Source organism: Seriola aureovittata, chromosome 12 (assembly GCF_021018895.1).
Source record: "Seriola aureovittata isolate HTS-2021-v1 ecotype China chromosome 12, ASM2101889v1, whole genome shotgun sequence".
Taxonomy (NCBI): domain Eukaryota; kingdom Metazoa; phylum Chordata; class Actinopteri; order Carangiformes; family Carangidae; genus Seriola; species Seriola aureovittata.
Genome location: NC_079375.1, coordinates 21,565,437 through 21,584,875, shown reverse-complemented (window position 1 = coordinate 21,584,875; position 19,439 = coordinate 21,565,437). Strand labels below are relative to the sequence as shown.

Below are 19,439 nucleotides of genomic sequence, written 5' to 3'. Positions count from 1 at the left end.
ATCACATTTTTATGCCTTACTATACTATGACATTTATTGAGAAATTTATGCCTTACTATACTATGACATTTTTTGACATTTTTATGCCTTACTATACTATGACATTTATTGAGAAATTTATGCCCTACTATACTATGACGTTTTTATCACATTTTATGGCTTATTATACTATTACGTTTTTTGACGTTTTTATGCCTTACTATACCATGACATCTTTATGCTTACTATACTATGACGTTTTTTGACATTTTTATGCCTTACTATACTATGACATTTATTGAGAAATTTATGCCCTACTATACTATGACATTTTTATCACATTTTATGGCTTATTTTACTATTACGTTTTTTGACGTTTTTATGCCTTACTATACTATGCCATCTTATGCCTTACTATACTATGACATTTTTTGACATCTTTATGGCTTAATATACTATGACGTTTTTTGAGAAATTTATGCCTTACTATACTATGACGTTTTTTGAGAAATTTATGCCTTACTATACTATGACATTTTTATGCCTTACTATACTATGACATTTATTGAGAAATTTATTCCTTACTATACTATGACATTTTTATGCCTTAATATACTATGACGTTTGTTGACATTTTTATGCCTTAATATACTATGACGTTTTTTGAGAAATTTATGCCCTACTATACTATGACGTTTTTATCATATTTTATGGCTTATTATACTATGACGTTTTTTGACGTTTTTATGCCTTACTATACTATGACATCTTTATGCCTTACTATACTATGACGTTTTTATCATATTTTATGGCTTATTATACTATGATGTTTTTTGACATTTTTATGCCTTAATATACTATGACGTTTTTTGAGAAATTTATGCCTTACTATACTATGACGTTTTTTGAGAAATTTATGCCTTACTATACTATGACATTTTTTGAGAAATTTATGCCTTACTATACTATAACATTTTTTGAGAAATGTATGCCTTACTATACTATGACGTTTTTATCATATTTTATGGCTTATTATACTCTTACGTTTTTTGACGTTTTTATGCCTTACTATACTATGACGTTTTTATCACATTTTATGGCTTATCATAATATTACGCTTTTTGATGTTTTTATGCCTTAATATACGACACCATTTTTTGAGAAATTTATGCCTTACTATACTATGACATTTTTATGCCTTACTATACTATTACATTTTTTGACATTTTTATGCCTTACTATACTATGACATTTTTTGAGAAATTTATGCCTTACTATACTATGACGTTTTTAACATATTTTATGGCTTATTATACTATTACGTTTTTTGACGTTTTTATGCCTTACTATACTATGACATTTTTAAGCCTTACTATACTATGACATTTTTATGCCTTACTATACTATGACATTTTTAAGCCTTACTATACTATGACATTTTTATGCCTTACTATACTATGACATTTATTGAGAAATTTATGCCTTACTATACTATGACATTTTTATGCCTTACTATACTATGACATTTATTGAGAAATTTATGCCCTACTGTACTATGACGTTTTTATCACATTTTATGGCTTATTTTACTATTACGTTTTTTGACGTTTTTATGCCTTACTATACTATGACATTTATTGAGAAATTTATGCCTTACTATACTATGACGCTTTTAACATATTTTATGGCTTATTATACTATTACGTTTTTTGACGTTTTTATGCCTTACTATACTATGACATTTTTAAGCCTTACTATACTATGACATTTTTATGCCTTACTATACTATGACATTTATTGAGAAATTTATGCCTTACTATATTATGACATTTATTGAGAAATTTATGCCTTACTATACTATGACATTTTTTGACATTTTTATGCCTTACTATACTATGACATTTTTATGCCTTACTATACTATGACATTTTTATGCCTTACTATACTATGACATTTTTAAGCCTTACTATACTATGACATTTTTATGCCTTACTATACTATGACATTTTTAAGCCTTACTATACTATGACATTTTTATGCCTTACTATACTATGACATTTATTGAGAAATTTATGCCTTACTATACTATGACATTTTTATGCCTTACTATACTATGACATTTATTGAGAAATTTATGCCCTACTGTACTATGACGTTTTTATCACATTTTATGGCTTATTTTACTATTACGTTTTTTGACGTTTTTATGCCTTACTATACTATGACATTTATTGAGAAATTTATGCCTTACTATACTATGACGCTTTTAACATATTTTATGGCTTATTATACTATTACGTTTTTTGACGTTTTTATGCCTTACTATACTATGACATTTTTAAGCCTTACTATACTATGACATTTTTATGCCTTACTATACTATGACATTTATTGAGAAATTTATGCCTTACTATATTATGACATTTATTGAGAAATTTATGCCCTACTATACTATGACGTTTTTATCACATTTTATGGCTTATTATACTATTACGTTTTTTGACGTTTTTATGCCTTACTCTGCTATGACATCTTTATGCCTTACTATACTATGACATTTTTTGAAATTTTTATGCCTTAATATACTATGACCTTTTTTGAGAAGTTTATGCCTTACTATATTATGACATTTTTATGCCTTATTATAATATTGACATTTTACGCCTTACTATACTATGACGTTTATTGACATTTTTATGCCTTACTATACTATGACGTTTTTATGCCTTATTATACTATGACGTTTTTTTTACATTTTTATGCCTTACTATAATGTGATGTTTTTTGAGAAATTTATGCCTTACTATACTATGACATTTTTATCACGTTTTATGGCTCATTACACTATGACATTTTTTGACATTTTTATTTGTCGATATACTATGACATTTTTAAGACATTTTATTCCTTCATACATGTTTTAATAGCTAGACCTAAATGTTAGTATATCATATTGTTCCAAGTTCTAACAGGTTTCATATTTAATTTTTAAATGTATAGGCCATTCCATACATATATGTCATATCTGGATATATATACACATATGTTACGTTTGTCTATGGTCATTCCTGAATGTAAATTCAGAACCTATATGTTATTAAACACTTTGGTAAATCACATTAAAAACCCAATCTCTTTGTCTTTGAGGGGTGGTGGGGTTGTTGTGTCCTTGTTGAGAATGTTGAGACCAAACCTACACCCTTGAGCCTACAGTTATGGCTTTAATTTGGGCCCATGCATTAAGTTTTCATAACCCCAGATGTCAGCAAAGTGAGATTTTAGTAAATATCTACCTAACTATTACCATGAGAACTATACAGTAGTTGAAATATTTTCAAATATAATGTTTCAGCAGATCTAGCTCTGTAATTCTGGAGAACACTGTGACACATGATGAATATTGAGCCATATACAAAGAATTTGAATATTCCTGTGTCTTCACACAGAAATCATGACCTTCCTCTGTCCTCTATCTTGTGTCGAACGCTGCTGATGAGGTTGCGTAACCCACTACAGGAAATATTGGTCACACTGCAGGAATTAAGACATGTAAGGCAATCTTTATTGCATATGGATGACATGGCCTAGCGTTGCACCCCCACCACTAATGTGATCTGACATGTAGCTTACTAATGGCTGCGCTTACATCTGTCCACACACGGTTCTTCATTTATCATGGGGTATATGCACTCGCTGCTAGAAGCCATTTCCACTGTTAGTTTGTCAAGTAGAGGAAAGAGGAGTGGATGAAATTACAATTTTATCAGTGGACATAGACTTTACCTGTTTCATTGCATTTCATCACTTGCTTTCATTTGGGAGCACAAAGCCGTGAGAGCAGGTACTTCCTGCAGTTTAATTCATTTGTCATGTCACTGAAACTACAACTGTGTTTGGGCTTTTTGTTCACCTAACAGCTCCCATATAGAAAATCAATTAAGACTTATTTTAAAAGCAGGCGTTAACTGCTCCCACTTGTCTTTTTATCTGACTTCTTGCCCAAGAATATCTCCCTTTCTTTGCCAAGGGCTAGCTCTGGGCTGAGTCCAGGTTGCCTGCATTTGAGAGGAGCTTGAAATGTCACAACAACATACAGGTAAGTGTTTTATTTACAGGACGACAACATTTGGATATATCCACTTGATTTCTAGCTGCAGTAAAAACATGCTGCAACACAGGCCAACCTGGAGCACGCCCACCTCTACTGACATGAACAGGTGTGACCGTTCCTCACTACACAGCATACTGGGATTTTGCTCCATATAATGTCTGTTGGACTCTTACATGAAAGTAAACAAAAAAGAAAGAACCCACGTGGACATTTGATGTTTGGTGGCAGAATAACATGTTGCATCCCCTGGAAAGAGCACAGCGGGTGTCCATTTCAGGAAAAGAGGCTCTGGAGAGTGTTCCTCTTTACACAGTTCAAGTATGCACATATGCCAGGCGAAAACCATTCACACGTTACAAACTAAAAGCGACATTTATAGCAGCAAACTGAGAACAGCTTTCAGAGGGAAACACAAATAAACTGAGCAAAGTGAGACACTGGGAAGCAAGGATAAGCCTCATTACTATATATTTGCTAGTGAGTAATGTCTCCTGCACATGAAATGTACACTAGATTCTGTGCCCAGAGTCTTTGCGATACAGTAACGGCTGATCCAGTCCCTCAGTTCAGTCCAGCTCTCTTCAGGCAGGTTGATGAGGACATCTGTGACAACATGTACTGTAGTAGTCTGCCCTTTAAAACATTTTGACTCTTTACCTGAACAGCAAAAAAAAAAAAAAAAATGGACTAAGACACATTCACACATCCACTTTGTGTAAATCTGAACTGCTTTGCAACACAACGAAAAATGCAAACGGAGGGTTTGACCACAGAGAAGTCCAGGACGAGCCCACGCTGTAAGTACTTCATGCCAAATCTGTGAGACCAGATGACAATGATCTGGATCGGAAGTGCAAATCAACCCCAGAAACTTAATCTGGAACTACTTTTTTTTTTCTTTTAGTCAAGTCCTATCAAGGTTACAACATTGCATCACTTTAAGTTAACCCCTGTTGTGTGCTGAGGGGCTACAAAAGGAAATTCAATGAGATGTAACCAGTCTTTTGTGCCTCATTTCCACAGATCGCAGAGTTTAACAGGGAATCCATATTTGATGCACAGACACTCATACCTCCCCTGCACCACACCCCTGTCTTCTGCTGCCTGCTGACTTCAACCCTCATGAGCAACTAGGCTGCAGCAGTGGCCTTATGTTACAATTCTCAGGCATTTTGAAAGATATATTATGATGTATGTGTATGTGGAGCTAAGAGAGGTGGGAGTGGTCAGGACATCTAGGAGCTCCTGTAGCTGTTGAAATGTCTCCTAAGAGGGTTATTTAATAAAGTCCATGAACAGATCCACTGGCTTCATCATTTTCTTTTCCTGCTCCAAACAATGTGGAGCCGTTCCCCTGCCTCTCTCTTTCCATTTCCCTTCTATTTTTCAGTCTCTCATTTTTTTCCTCCTCATGTCTCACACAGTCGAGTTCAAGGACACAACGCTGTACAACATATGCAAAGGGAGTATCCTTCTTCTTCCTCCTCTTTTCTCACTTCCATCTTTCCATTTAATTCGGTTCTGTCGCTAATTTATCCATTTGGGAACAGCTCAGGTAAAAAAAACAGAACAAAACAGGAAAAAAAAAAAAACGATCCATGTCCATTTTCCTTCAATTCCAACAATCCTGCCTTCGGGATTGGCCAGAGGGTGCTGTCAGTCATGTGAAGAGAGCCAGTCAGTAGGTGGGGAGAGATGAGGCGGAGGGCTGCAGGGAGCCGGAGGAGTTTGAGCGTCTCATGTGAGGGAGGAGGTAGGTGTCCGAGCACAGCTGGTGAACGTCGAACCTGTCCTCCTTGCGGTACGCCAGACAGCGCCGGATAAATGCCTGCAGAGCAGAGGAGGACATTTTAGAAAATGAGCAGCAGGCTGTATGTGTGTGAGTGTCTGTGGGTGTTCGCGTGTGTGTGCGTGGACTCTCTAATTTACTTCAAGATAAAATAGAGCAGAAGAGTCTACTGCTTTCCGTCTATCTGTTGGCAAAGGCCGCACTTTAAACTGCTCTTATCACAGTTACACAACAGAGTTGATTCAGATGGTTGAACATGTGTCAACATGTGACTGGATTGTCAAGCTGTCTGACATTAATACTTTAATTATAGTGTGTAAATGCGTTTTAATAAAGTAACTAAAATGTCAACACAAACACACAAACGATGATGTATTCAAATGAGACGATAAATTATCAGACATTTTGCTTTGTTGTTTGTACTGAGGTGACCTTTTCAGCAATTTAATCAACTGCGCCCAAAGACAGACATTCCCATGTGGTCACTTCTTCTATTAATGTTTTTAAATTGAATTTAGAGAATATTTACATCTTATTTTCCCACCCATAATTCCTACTATGACAATATGATAAGTAATGGGAAGATGTTATTTACAAGGTCATTTTCTGGATTAACAAGGGGAGTAGTCACAGAAGTTAAAGCATTTTTTTTAACATGAAGTAAAAGTGACATAATGAATGTTTTCTTTTAAGTGTATGGCGTTGATATGTTTATGCGTGTGTGCGTGTGTGTGTGTGCGTGTGTGTGTGTGTGCGTGCGTGCGTGTGTGTTACCTTGGCCTCTGTGCTGGCCTGTGGTTTAGCAGGGAACTGGACCTCTGTGGCTTTGAGGATGGTGTTTTCCTGGAGAATGTCTTGTTGAGACTGGTTGTGACCAAACGGCTGGAGAAAACAAAAAATACATTAAAATGACCACGATCCAATGTGTTCTCCATTGCTTCAACTATCTAGCAGTTCTCTCATTGATACTGAACTCAAGACAACAGACACACAGCTACTGTGTCCAAATCTTTTCTTCCACATTTCAAAGCAATGCCTCGACAGATTGATATAAGTGGCTCACACACCGTTTGAATCCACATGCATTAGTGTTAATCTTTACTCTCTAGTGATGTACAAATTGTTTAGTTCATTTGCTCCTTCCAGAGTGCTGCACCTTGCGTCCGTAGAGGCACTGGAAGAAGATCACTCCCACAGACCAGACGTCGACCTTGTTGGAAATCTTAGGCGGCTCTTTCCCCACAACAAAACACTCTGGAGGAAGATACCTGAAAACACAAACAACAGTATCCATGCCAATCCATTTAATAGAAGAGTTCAAACATATTTTTTTTTAACTGTTCCATGTTTATTTCCAACCATATCATTTTTAGAAAAGAACACACAATTCACTGCCCATAATAATGACAATAGCACAGTGTAGGAGATTCTGTTACACTGTGTCAGTCTGAGGGGGGTTTGTGTGTGTGTGTGTGTGTGTGCGTGTGTGTGTGTGTGTGTGTGTGTGTGTGTGTGTGTGTGTGTGTGTGTGTGTGTGCGTCTGTGTGTGTGTGTGTGCGTGTGTCTCACCAGTAGGTGCCGGCCCCCTGTGATGTGAGGTCCATCCCATCCACACCATAGTTATCATCGTCCATGATTTTTGACAGGCCAAAGTCTGTGATTTTGATTTCTCCACATGCAGTACCATCCACCAATAAGATGTTACCTGTTCACCACACAGACCCTGAGACTCAGTACATAGTGTTTCACCCCAGGTTAACAAGCAAAGCAACCAGAGCGACAGGAAAGATCTTAATAACTGACAACAGTGTATGTCTATCCAATTTTAAATTACCTACATTTAACTAACACTTAACTAAGTAAATTAATCTGGAAGCAGAAACTGGTTTGTAATATTCGCATGCTTTTTGCACATATGACCCACCTGGTTTGAGGTCGTAGTGGATGATGGGAGGTTTGATCTCGTTGAGGTAGCGCAGGGCGCTGACAATCTGCATGACGATGGAGCGAGCCTCCTTCTCTGACATCAGCTTGTTTTGTTTCAGGTAGAAGTCCAGGTCGTTTCCTTCACAGAACTCCAGCACTGTACAGAACCTGGAGCACAGAGGGCGGAGACACACAGTTACACACTGTACACACACAACACTGTCAATAATCTATTGATCCCTAACTAGAAAGTTTACAGTATCATCAGTCTGGGTGAGTAACACAGGCCACCAGTGTCTTTAACTCTTTTGGGTGGAGGCAACTGCACCTCACATGCTCTATTGATACTTGAAGCTAATCTATGCATCTGTCTGTTTGTTATACCCATTTATCTATCTATACATCCATATGTATATATATATATATAACATATTTATTATTGATTTCATCAAATTCCTCTTTGTTGAAATGTCCCAAAAAATTACTTCTTTTTAATTGATTGAGACACAATTTCCCAACAGTTCAGTTTGTTTCACCAGTTTTATTAGTCATTTTCACCTAAAACGTTTTTAGTGTTTTGACATATTAATTACATCAGCGTTAAATGAAACGCAGTGTTTTTATGTGTTGACTGTTTGAAAGAGTGTTAAAAAAAAATTACGGTAAATTTATTAATACAGTTAATTCAGAAAAGATTATTCTCTCAGTTGAGTGACAATCTCATCTTTCTGTCTTTGAACAGTTAACTATCGTCTCAAAAGGCAGAAGGCAACGGCCTCACTCATTGCGCCACAGAGCCAAGTATATATTTACATAACAACGAGCACAGCTATTACCAAACGGCATTGATATAACCCCTCGTGGCGTTTATTTAACACCTGATTGTGCTTATGTAACATCTTATGGCGCTAAAACCAGGCGAATTCTGGCGATCCAAACGCCCTCCTCAGTGACACACACTGTGCAGTGGACAGGTCTGATTTGGAGCTCTGTGTATTTGTGCCTGAACATGATGAGACGATGAGGTGAGCAGTGGGCGACTTAGGAGGCGGGCTGTCGGCTGCCCAGCCAATTAGAAGTTAGAAACGATTTTTGGAAATTTCTTCGCTATTTTTTTCTTGTCTTTTCTTAACTTTTGATTGGGTGGGCGAGACGTGCCGTTAGCTACCGCCAGCCTGGCTTCAGAAATAACTTCCATTGTCAGAACATGTTGTTGCTGATTCATACATTTTTCTGTCACTCGCTTTTACAATTTACTCTTTCCCAATCTGATAACACCCCTATGATGTTCGCTCTCATTTGCAGCTCTGAAGCGGGCCTCCAGGCAGATTACAACTTGTGCATTTTTTGAATATTCACTGTGTAGGGCCCTCACACAGGTTTGACTCTTACTCATGTAAAACATGTTGTTTAAAACTATAGCAAAGGATGCTTTTTAACCCAGTGCTGTGTAAAAAACAACCTCAGGATATGTGGACCCAGCAGGGCTGCAGCTGGCAGAGGTCAGAGGTGACTCACGTGTCAGTGTCCAGGGAGAAGTAGTCATACAGTTTGACTATTCTGGGATGGTCCAGCTGCTTGTGTATCCGGTACTCCCTGCATGCATGCCTGGAAGGAAATAATTGTCAACGTAATGCATGTGTTACTGCAGCAACATTTTGTCTTTGCACATCAAAGTCATTTGTGTGGATGAGACCTACTTGTGGTAGTTCTCCTTCTTCTCCTCTCTCCAGTTCTTGTTGAGTTGGTGGATTTTAACAGCTGCATAGCGCTGCTCAAACAGGTCAAAAGCCTGTGTGTGGCAAGAAAACAAATACACACACATTTGTCTTTAAGCACACTTTACACACGGAGAGCGAGTGAGAACAGGAAACAACTAGTGAAGCACTACAGACATTACCTTATAAACTTCACTGAAGCCGCCCCTGCCCAGCAAGTGCAGCAGCAGGTACCTCTCATTCAGAGTAGGATGGTCTTTAAACCTGTGTGCGGAGGAACAGAAATGTTTAGTATAATCAGGGAACATGAGGAGGAAATGCTCATCGCTTTGATCTGGCAAATGTAACGTTGTCTTTGAAACAACCGATTTGCAAAGACAGATGATTGTGCTGCTTTTCTGGGTAATTACATCAACAACTTTAAATTACATCCGACAGACGTTCTCCACTAATGAAATGTTTTTTTTATTTGAAGTGCATTTAATATCATCAAATGATTGATGATTTACATTCATTACTTTACATTCATTCATTACACTTGCTGAGCGGACTTACGCTGAGCTGTCCTCGTTGTTTATCCTCTTCAGCTCTCTGATGTGGAGGTTCCTCACCCGCTCCAACCGCTCCAGCTCTGCTTGAATCTCAGCTTCCTCCTACACACACATCATGAGATGTATCATTTTGCATTTCAATTCTGTTGGTGTTAAAATATGCATGTAGAGAAATCTCATTTATGCAATTAAACACTTTGTCAACAAATAAAGCCGAGTGTGGGAGAAACCTCTGCACCACTGAAGTTACTCTCTTTCTGTTTTGATGAACGATTTCACTTGGTAAACTGAGTGTTATGTAATTCACACCTGGTAGATTGGTGCATGGGAAACTATGCAGACTGTCAACATTTGCAACAGTCGGACCTTTTTCAACATCGTCTTTTCACATGATTTCACCAAATGAAATGTCTTCCGGGCCTAATGTGTTCTTATTGATTGACTGGTGGAGTGATTAATGAAGCGATTTCTTTTCCTGCTGACCTTCTTCAGATGTCCAAGGCGGAGCTTAAAGATCTCTTCCTGCTCGTGGTACTCAGCGAGGGTCAATCTGCCAAAATATAGAGAAAAGTCAAAACCTACTGACGGAAACATTCATTCACAAAAGATTCAAATCTATTTCATCTTTCAATGATTCTTCTAATCCTCCAATTGAAAACAGAATCAAAGTCCCACACTTTCCCAAACATCGTCTTTAACCCATGATGTATTGATGATGGATTGACACAGATACTGTGTATCTGACACCTCTGATACGGATCATCTTTATGAGTCTCTGCTTTCTATATAAACAGTGGTAATAATAAATGGAGGTAACATGCAATACTTTATGTTGGAGGGCAGCTCGTAGTAAACTGCAGAGAATAACAATACAAACAGGATACGATCATCCTTCACATCCTCCACTGACAGAACTCATTTATTGCAGGAAACTCACAGCTGGGGCAAGGAGGGCTTGAGGAAGGGGTCCGAATCGTTGCCGTTGACCACCTTGGTTTTACGCTGCTTGGGTTCGGAGGTGGAGGCCACAGAGAGGGAGGGGGACGCAGGGTTTGGGGGCTTCCTCTTGGCCAGCAGCTTCCTCTGTCGCTCTATGTCCTCCCTCTGCTGGTTGATGCCCTCCTGTTGCCTGTACACAGTCGGACGCACAGAAGAAGGGAAGGGAACAGGTGAGATGGGAAATACTGGAGCAGATGATTAACAGCTTTTCGCATGTTTTCTCCTGGCTGTAAAGAGGAAGACGCTTTTATAATTCACCTGTTAGGATCCTTCAACATCATATCTAATGCAATGTCCAATGCAAAATATAAACAACTGAGATTAAGAATGGTGGATGCGTTTGCAGTCTCTCACTTGATCAGGTTCTGGAATGCATATCCGTCGGTCCACTGCTCCGTGTAGGACGCTCCATGTCTGACGGTGGTGAAGTGACCGAGACGGAGGCGATCCTGCATGCTCTTCTCACGACACGACTGCTTCTCCTGCGTACTCTGTGCACAAAACCACGGACACACACACACACATATAATCAAAAATGATGGACAGTAGTGCTGAAGGTGTCTCAACTGTAGCAGCTAAAGGGAAGAGAGAGTGTTTATCTATTCGGTTTAGGATTCAAACTTGCAAAACATTCCTGTGACAAGCTGTCACCTCTATGTTATATCTACATTACACTTATTCATTTGGCAGACGACGTATAAATGAGACGCAATCCAAACCAAACCACAGCAGATCAAGGTAGATTTCCACACAGAATAAAGGTGTAATAGCTAGCTATATTTATTCTTTTAAAATACAGAACTGAATTCTCCAGATATACTGAATCCCAGTTAAGCAATATTTTTACCCTAAATCCCACCACCACCACTCTGCTGTTCTGTGTGGCTCAAAATGGTGTCGACTTAAAGAAAACAGGTGGCGAGGGAAGAGATTCAAAGCTCTACAAACCACAAGAGAGTTTTCCCCTTCATTAGTTGTGGACCAAAGCGAAGCTAAAACACCAGAAGATATCGGAGCAGGATGCCTGTGTTGCTCCATTTCTGCTGCAAGTGTAAGTCTCCACTTTTTTTTTTTTTTTAACCGCCTTTTAAGCGATGAGCTTCATTTCTTCTGCATCTTGCTAATACATTAGCTGAACATTTATAACTATTTCTAACTGATATAGTATATCTATCTATTTTTCCCAAGCTTTAAATTCCAGATGTTTTGAAGTGAAGATGGACGTACAATGGACGAGAGGATGGATTCAAAAACACAAACCTTTTCTATAAGCAGTTTCTTGCTCATGGTGATGCACTTGTTTAGCCTCTCCTTGTATTTCTCCAGGAGTTTTTGCTGTTCGTCGATCTGTCTCCGCAGGTCACAGTTAGCCTGTTAAAGAAAGACAGTGGGTAGATGTTTAACTCTGGTTGTGTAGGAAGAAATATAATACAACTAAAACATACAATAACATACTCCTGTGCACTTATCATCAAAACACAGGACACAGACACAGAACTCACCCTGAGCAGGTCATCTATCCGTCCCTCTTTCTTCTCCAGGTCCAGACTCTTGTTACTCTCCAGAGCAGCGAGTTTTAGCCCTGTTAGCTCCGTCTACGAGAGCAGACAGAGACATACCAGTCAGAGGTGTATTAATAAATGTACAATGAATACTTCAAGTGTGTCAAATCAGTGTGTTTTCTGTGAGCATCACATTACCTGGACAAACTTGCTGGCTTTGGGATTGTGTTCCCCAAAACACAGACTCGTAGGAGAGGAGCTATTCTGCCGGATCTACAGACAAAGAGGTTTTGTTTAACCTTGTAGCGACACACAGAGCAGAGACTCAGATCCACCTCATTTACCAGTAACTCATCAGAAATTCTTCTGTGTAAGGTTTTTCTACTGTTTGTCGAACACTCACGATTGAGCCGGGGGCAGAGTGTGAGTTCTGTGGAGAGCGGCGAGCTGATGGGAGCCCTCTGACTGGACTGGAACCATTTCCCCCCTGGAACTTTGCAGAGAAAACAAATGGGCAGATGTGACAAATCTGGTTTGAAATTATACAAATCATGAAATATTGGTGTAACACTAGTTGTTGTAATACTCACATCAAAGTAGTCGCTGATCTTGGGCCCACGTGTGGAGGTCTTCCCTGCAGAAGAAATTTGACCAAAGATTTAATGCAGCCTAGCCGCAATACATGATACATTACAGTGATTTTCAACAGGTATTAGTCATACCTTGACTACTCTCTGAATAGGTGTCAGCTTTCCTTTTCCTCCCTCTGGACGATTCAGAGTGCTTCTTCTCCGGGGTCTGTAAATCGATATGAAATAGAGGAAGAAAGAAAAAAAAAGAAGCATAAATCCCTTGTGTTTAACCTAATAAAGCAGGATTCAGTGGTGGTGTTCAGCAGGAAAGAGCAGCAGGAAGGAGAAGTACATACTGAGTAGGCAGGGGAGCTCCCTCTTTTCAAATCAGAGTTCTAGGAAGAGAAGAGAAGCAGAGGTGGAGGTAGTGGGAGAGACAGAAAAGACGAGTGGGCATGGAAAAAACTGAGAACTGACAACATGTATCTGTGTCTATCTGTGTAATAACAAGTGTCATATTTAATTTCAGAAATAATAGTCATGCATGTATGTTCCAACAAGACTATATCTGTGTTTTTACCTCTGACTCCTTGTCGCTAGATGAGCCCAGGCTGCCATAGCTGTGGTTAGAGGACTCATTGGCCAGACCCTGCACACAGTGAGAATTCAATCAAATACCTGAACACATACAACATGAAAATAGACAGCGCAGGTGTGTAGTGACTTCATGAAAGAGAACCGATAATGAAACAAAGCCTGAAGCCTGTAGTCTGCCATGTCTGTAAATCCAGATCTTCAGTTATTAGGTGTGTCACTTGGCCCTTTTCCATCTCACGAACATTTCCAGGAACTCTGTATCCTTTTAAGGAAAACAGGAACTTTTACCTGCTTTTCCACCATAGGAATTTAGGTTTGGTTTTTGTTGCTTGTGCCCAAAAAGTCCCTGCCCCTGATTCTGTGACTCTCTGATCGTCTACCAGCTACCATGGAAGAGTTAGTCACTGTTGTTAGTCACTTGTGAACACAACCCTCGAGACTGCTTCAACTTATGTACAGCATTCTTACTGCTGCAAGCAAGCAAGCACTGGCTGTTGCTAGTACTATATTAGAACTTGGGGATGGAATTTCTAGTCATTGCCTTTAGTTCCCGGGTAAACTGTGTTTGTGTGCGGTGTATGACGTATCTCAAAAATGGGGCTTTAGTTTGTCTGTGCAGCTGTTACCTTAGCACCTCCACTGGTGCTCCCAGTGCTGCCTACTGTGTTGCCACTGACAGCTCCTGTGAACCTGGCCTCCAGCAGCTCCTGTCTCCTGGGGTCCAGGCTGTGCAGCTCCTCCATGGGGCCTGGCATGGGCAGGGGGGGGGGGGGTGGTGGGTGGGGGTGGGGTGAGCAGAGTAAGGTTACATGCTTACATTATCACCATTACTAACAAACAGTAGCGAGTAGCAGTACAAGGAATCAGAGGGAAAAACATTCCTCCGACAAAATTACTAGAAAAGAATAAAAAATGAGCTCGATGAGAAGGAGCGGAGGACAGTATCTGGGGGAGGATTAGAGAAAATTGGAGTGATTAGAGGATAAAAATAGAAAATGGATTTAACTGTAGGTGCAGTAGGTAGCTCTTTAAAAGATGCACTTTCATTCGATGATGGGAGATACTTTAGATGAGTGACACTGCATTTCTAACTTAAGCAGGAAGGTCGTTCTGCCACTGGGGAGCCAGAAGGGAGAAGAGTCAAGGCCAGGCGTAGTGAGTCCACCAGTTTGTCATCACCGAAATCTTCAACCAGCCCCTCCATGTTCTCATTAGTAAGACTGACACAATGGCCTCTTTGCACAGCACTAAACAAGTCTCTGACATTTAGGGATCTCAGTAACTCAGAAGCCTTGCGGACAGAGCACAATAACATCTGAGATAAGGACACTGGGAGTTTTGTCCTGAAGTAAAATCTTTTGACATGCTGCAATGTCAATGAAAAATACATCAGGGCCTTTCAGTAGCTGTGTGTCTCATTTAAATGCTACACATGTGCAACAATGTTCCTTACGCTGTTGAAACAGGACACAGCTTTTAGTTTTATAGGCCATTGAGGCTTTCTAAAAGCCTAGTTTTACATTTAAATTTCCTCAGTATATAGCCAGATTTGCAGATGCCAGAGTGGTAAACCTTTGCAGCTGTACACCAGAACAACAATATATATATATAAAATGACTCTTATTACAAGCAGTAGGCTAACATATACACTGCCTGACTGGGCCCTGTTCTATGACAACCAGTTTCCAAGGAGAGACAGGCACAGGTCCTCTGCTCCCTGCTGGTTACTGCTGCTGCAAGTGTTTGTTTCCTTATTGGACATTTCCTGGCTGTCATCTTTACATAGCTTCTGGCACAGGGGCAAGCCCTAAAAGGCATAATGGACATTATGAAACCCTTGTGCAGTGAAACAGAGAGCACACAACAAGGCCTTTGTGAGGTTATCTAAGGACAGGGCAGATAGGGATTTGGGTTAATTAATCTACATAGTTAGAGCTTTATATTACAGCATTATTTTCGTTTCTTATTGTGTTAGTGTTAAGAATCTCAAGTTGAAAATAACAATATCCTCGATACAGTAATTACAACGTTGATTTACGTTTATAACGACTTGTTAGCACCATCGCTGTCTGCATGTTGTTGTACGTATATTATGACCTATAACTACTACTTAGCTGGAAGATTGGAACCAATTGTTCCCAATTATAAACACTGTTTTTGTCACATCATATCCAGCAACTCTGTAACATCGAAGTAAATAACATCTCCACAGCTTGTGGAAAACAATTGAGGAAAAACAGATGGCTCAAAACTGGCCAAAAAGTAAAATAAAACGGGGCCTATTCTCAAGTTCTTAGTAGCAGGGACATGCATTGCAATGCATTCATGGATACATGCATTGCTACGATGTTTAATATCCAACTTGATGCTGTTGAAAGGAGGCGAATGTTACAAACTGATACAAAAACATTGGTATCGCATCAACGGCTACGACCAACAAGAAAATCGTGTAACTGATAATCACACAAACAAAACAACAAGCTAACGCTGCCGCTGTGCAAACATGATAGCTTGCTGCTACTTAGACTGGCCATCAACTGAACTGACAGCTGACGTTTGGCTTCCAATTCACGGCATCAGTAAACTTGACATCCATTTTTACTTCAACAAACGTTAGCTCGACACAGCCGAAACGATCCACTTCTCCTACAAAGAACACACTTTAAAGGAGAATAAGGGTCGGTCGTGCACTTGGTGAGCTGATATACCTTCCTTGCTCTTTGCGGTCGCCGTTATATGTTGTTGAGAAATCGTTGGGGACGAGGAGAGCTGCGACCAAGATGGCGTCGCCTCCAAACTTCCACCACCACTTCCACTGTTACTTTGGACACTCATGAAGCCACTTTACCGCCGAGAGGAGCCAGCGTACACACTGCCGTTCGCGGAAATCCCAAACTTGCGTCCATCGACACCTGCTGTAGCCAAAAAGGCCGTTAAACGACAGTTAGTCCTTTTTTGTGTTGCTAGACGTCTCGCATGTTGCGACCCGTGCGGGTCCTGCGGAGGAGCGGCTTCTTTAGACTCTCGCTGAAACGGATCCAATGTAACCTTTGCATGATGACCGCACCGCGCGCCTGTCAGCATCCAGTTCGCGAGCGGAGCTTTGATTCTAGTAGGCGAGGCTATCGCGAGGCTGGCGCGCACCTAGCAGCGCGATGGGGGATGGCATGACACCGAAACAGACACTGATCTGGGATCATTTTACCCTCCTCCAAACTAGCCCGAGGTTCACTGGAAAGCACAACTCGCTTCGACCTCAGAGCAGCCTCTTGTTTTGGCGAAAACAACAAACACCCCGAAAAAATGGCCGAAAGTTGCTGTCTGCTTGAGGAGAACGAAGGAAAACAGAAACACACACACACACGCGCGCACGCACGCACGCACGCACGCACGGGTGCACACTATACAGTAATATAGTATTAGTGTACTGTAGTACTAGTGCACATAATATATACATATGTATATATATGTGTGTGTGTATGTATGTAGCCTATGTATGTGTGTATGTGTATGTATATGTATATTTTATATATATATATATATATATATTGTTTTTTTCAGAAATATATATATATATATATATATATGTATATATTTACGTATGTATTAAGTATTGTAATGTATATTGTTTCAGACGTGTACAGAACTGTAAATGCATCATGTACAGTAGTCTACAGTATGTCCTCTGTGTGTGACAGAGAGTGTGCATGTGCTTGTGTTTGTGTACGTGTGTGTGAGTTAGTGAATATGTGTATGTGAGTGTATGTGTTAGGTAGGGCTGTGGTCTTGATATGCTGTTTTTCAGTCTTGAAATACAAATTGCAGGGAGGGGAGTGCAGGTGGGAGGATAGTGATGTGGTCTGGGCTATAGGGTCTTTTGTTCCAAATTTGGTGCAGTGCATCAAAATGCCTTTGCCTTCTTGTAGGGCAGCATACACAAAACACAACACGCACACACACACACACACACACACACATACACACATAGAGAGAGAGAGAGAGCGAGAGAGAGAGAGAGAGAGATAGCAAGAGAGAGGGAGGGAGAGAGAGTGTAGGCCAAAGAGTTGAATGTTTGGCCTACATCCTATCCTTACATTCCTTTCCAATTTAATTTAAATGTAATGAATTTTTCTACTTTAAAATGCATTTACTGAAACCTAGACTGTGCACCGAGAGTAAGCAAATGTGTGTCTTTCCCAGGATGGAAAAGATGTTTAACCTCTAATATTTGAAAAGTTAATTCTAATGTAATTTTATTTGTTCAGATGAGCATTCAAAGTAATAGTACGCACAGTGTAAAAGGGTCTTTTGTCTGTCAAACCCCTGCTCCACTTGCAGTCAGATTGCATCAGGAACCACAGTGAGGCACAAACGGTCATACTGCACCTCATATGCACCTGCCCATGGTAACCTGATTTTTTTTGGTCACATGGTTTCCATGGTAACAGCAATAGTCTTGACAGGCAATGAAGATGGTTGTATAAGCAGTCTACTACATTACACTACTACACACACATGCACGCGCATACAGAGTCACACAGTTTGTGATGTCATTTCAGGTATGAAATTGGAGTTGTGTTATGAGGAAAGAGCTGACAGGTGCCTGATATTCAAGCAGCCGTCAGGACATTCCAGGAGCATCAAATGTCTGATGGAAAACTGGGAATGTTGGCTGACATTTTGAAAACTGCCTCCAGCTTGTGTATAAGACACACACCTGTGGGTTTCAACAATAATGGCGTTTTGAAAAGTAATAATAAAAGTTTGAAAATATAGTGAGAGTAAAGCAGTAAAGACATAGATATACAGTTGCAGAGGGTGTGGCGTTTTATCACAGTCTAAACAGTTTTTTAGAAGGTAAGTGCCCTCATCACAGAGGTGGAGACCTTCTTCTATAAAAACTCTTTCAGTTGTCAGAAAATAGGCTTGTCATTTTTGTCATGGTAGCAAGATTGCAAATACCAAAATACATGCATGCAATATACAGTTTTATAATACGCTTATATAATTGTTATTATATAATTATGTTATTGTATAATTTTTAATGATATGTATGACTGAGGTAATTACATTTTGGTAAATTTAAAAAGTACATGTGTAGACATAGACTGCCAAAACTGTAACTGAACATTTTGAAGTACTGAAGGTGATTACTTTAGAAAACATCGGTCTGTAAAGAGTAAAATAAAAAACAATATGGCAATTAGGACGTTGGCAGGATTTTTCAACTGACCAAAGCACATTCAGGTGCAAGTGAGAAAACACAGTGAATCCAATTAGTCATTCTTATTCAGAGTCAAAAGTATCTGATTCACTGCACAAACGAACTGCAAGAACTCACTGATGATCTAATGGTAGTCGGCAGGGAGCAGCATGTTACAGCATGTTACTTGAATATGATTTTAATACTATAAATGTAAGTATTTATTTTTACTGTTTTCATCCCCCCGTCATCTCAGGCTTAATCGGCCTTCCTCACAGCAGACAGCTGACATTGTGACCTGCCATTAATCACAGTAATCATGGCTCCATTCGGGTGTCCCAGTAAGCACATGCCGGCATGTACAGAACCTGGAAGAGGCACAGCTAAAGGGAATGCAGCCATAATTCATGTTATTAATCAAACCTGTGTGGTTCCTGCATAACATGTCAGAATGCTGCTGTGAAAATCACTTACGCTCCACTGGTCTCATTT

The 19,439-nt window shown here is 39.7% G+C and overlaps 1 protein-coding gene across 3 annotated transcripts; it reads right to left on the bottom strand.

Annotated features, from left to right (window-relative positions):
* Positions 1 to 4,070: 4,070 nt before the first annotated feature.
* Positions 4,071 to 17,056, bottom strand: LOC130178989 (serine/threonine-protein kinase tousled-like 1-B). 3 transcript variants are annotated; one of them, XM_056391673.1, is made up of 22 exons: positions 16,453 to 17,056; positions 14,371 to 14,492; positions 13,728 to 13,796; positions 13,504 to 13,542; positions 13,298 to 13,373; positions 13,166 to 13,209; positions 12,979 to 13,062; positions 12,774 to 12,848; positions 12,576 to 12,668; positions 12,334 to 12,444; positions 11,428 to 11,564; positions 11,012 to 11,203; positions 10,558 to 10,624; positions 10,079 to 10,176; positions 9,706 to 9,787; positions 9,506 to 9,597; positions 9,324 to 9,413; positions 7,804 to 7,973; positions 7,449 to 7,584; positions 7,036 to 7,147; positions 6,654 to 6,761; positions 4,071 to 5,918 (listed from the first exon to the last, which is right to left on the bottom strand). In XM_056391673.1, exons 1-22 carry the CDS (start codon positions 16,577 to 16,579, stop codon positions 5,769 to 5,771), a joined length of 2,274 nt encoding a protein of 757 aa, XP_056247648.1. In that variant the 5' UTR covers positions 16,580 to 17,056; the 3' UTR covers positions 4,071 to 5,768. The 3 variants fall into 3 exon arrangements, with proteins under 3 accessions (XP_056247648.1, XP_056247647.1, XP_056247649.1); XM_056391672.1 differs by having other exon boundaries at positions 12,979 to 13,068; positions 16,453 to 17,055; XM_056391674.1 differs by lacking the exon at positions 13,504 to 13,542 and having other exon boundaries at positions 12,979 to 13,068; positions 16,453 to 17,055.
* Between the last annotated feature and the right edge of the window lie 2,383 nt (positions 17,057 to 19,439).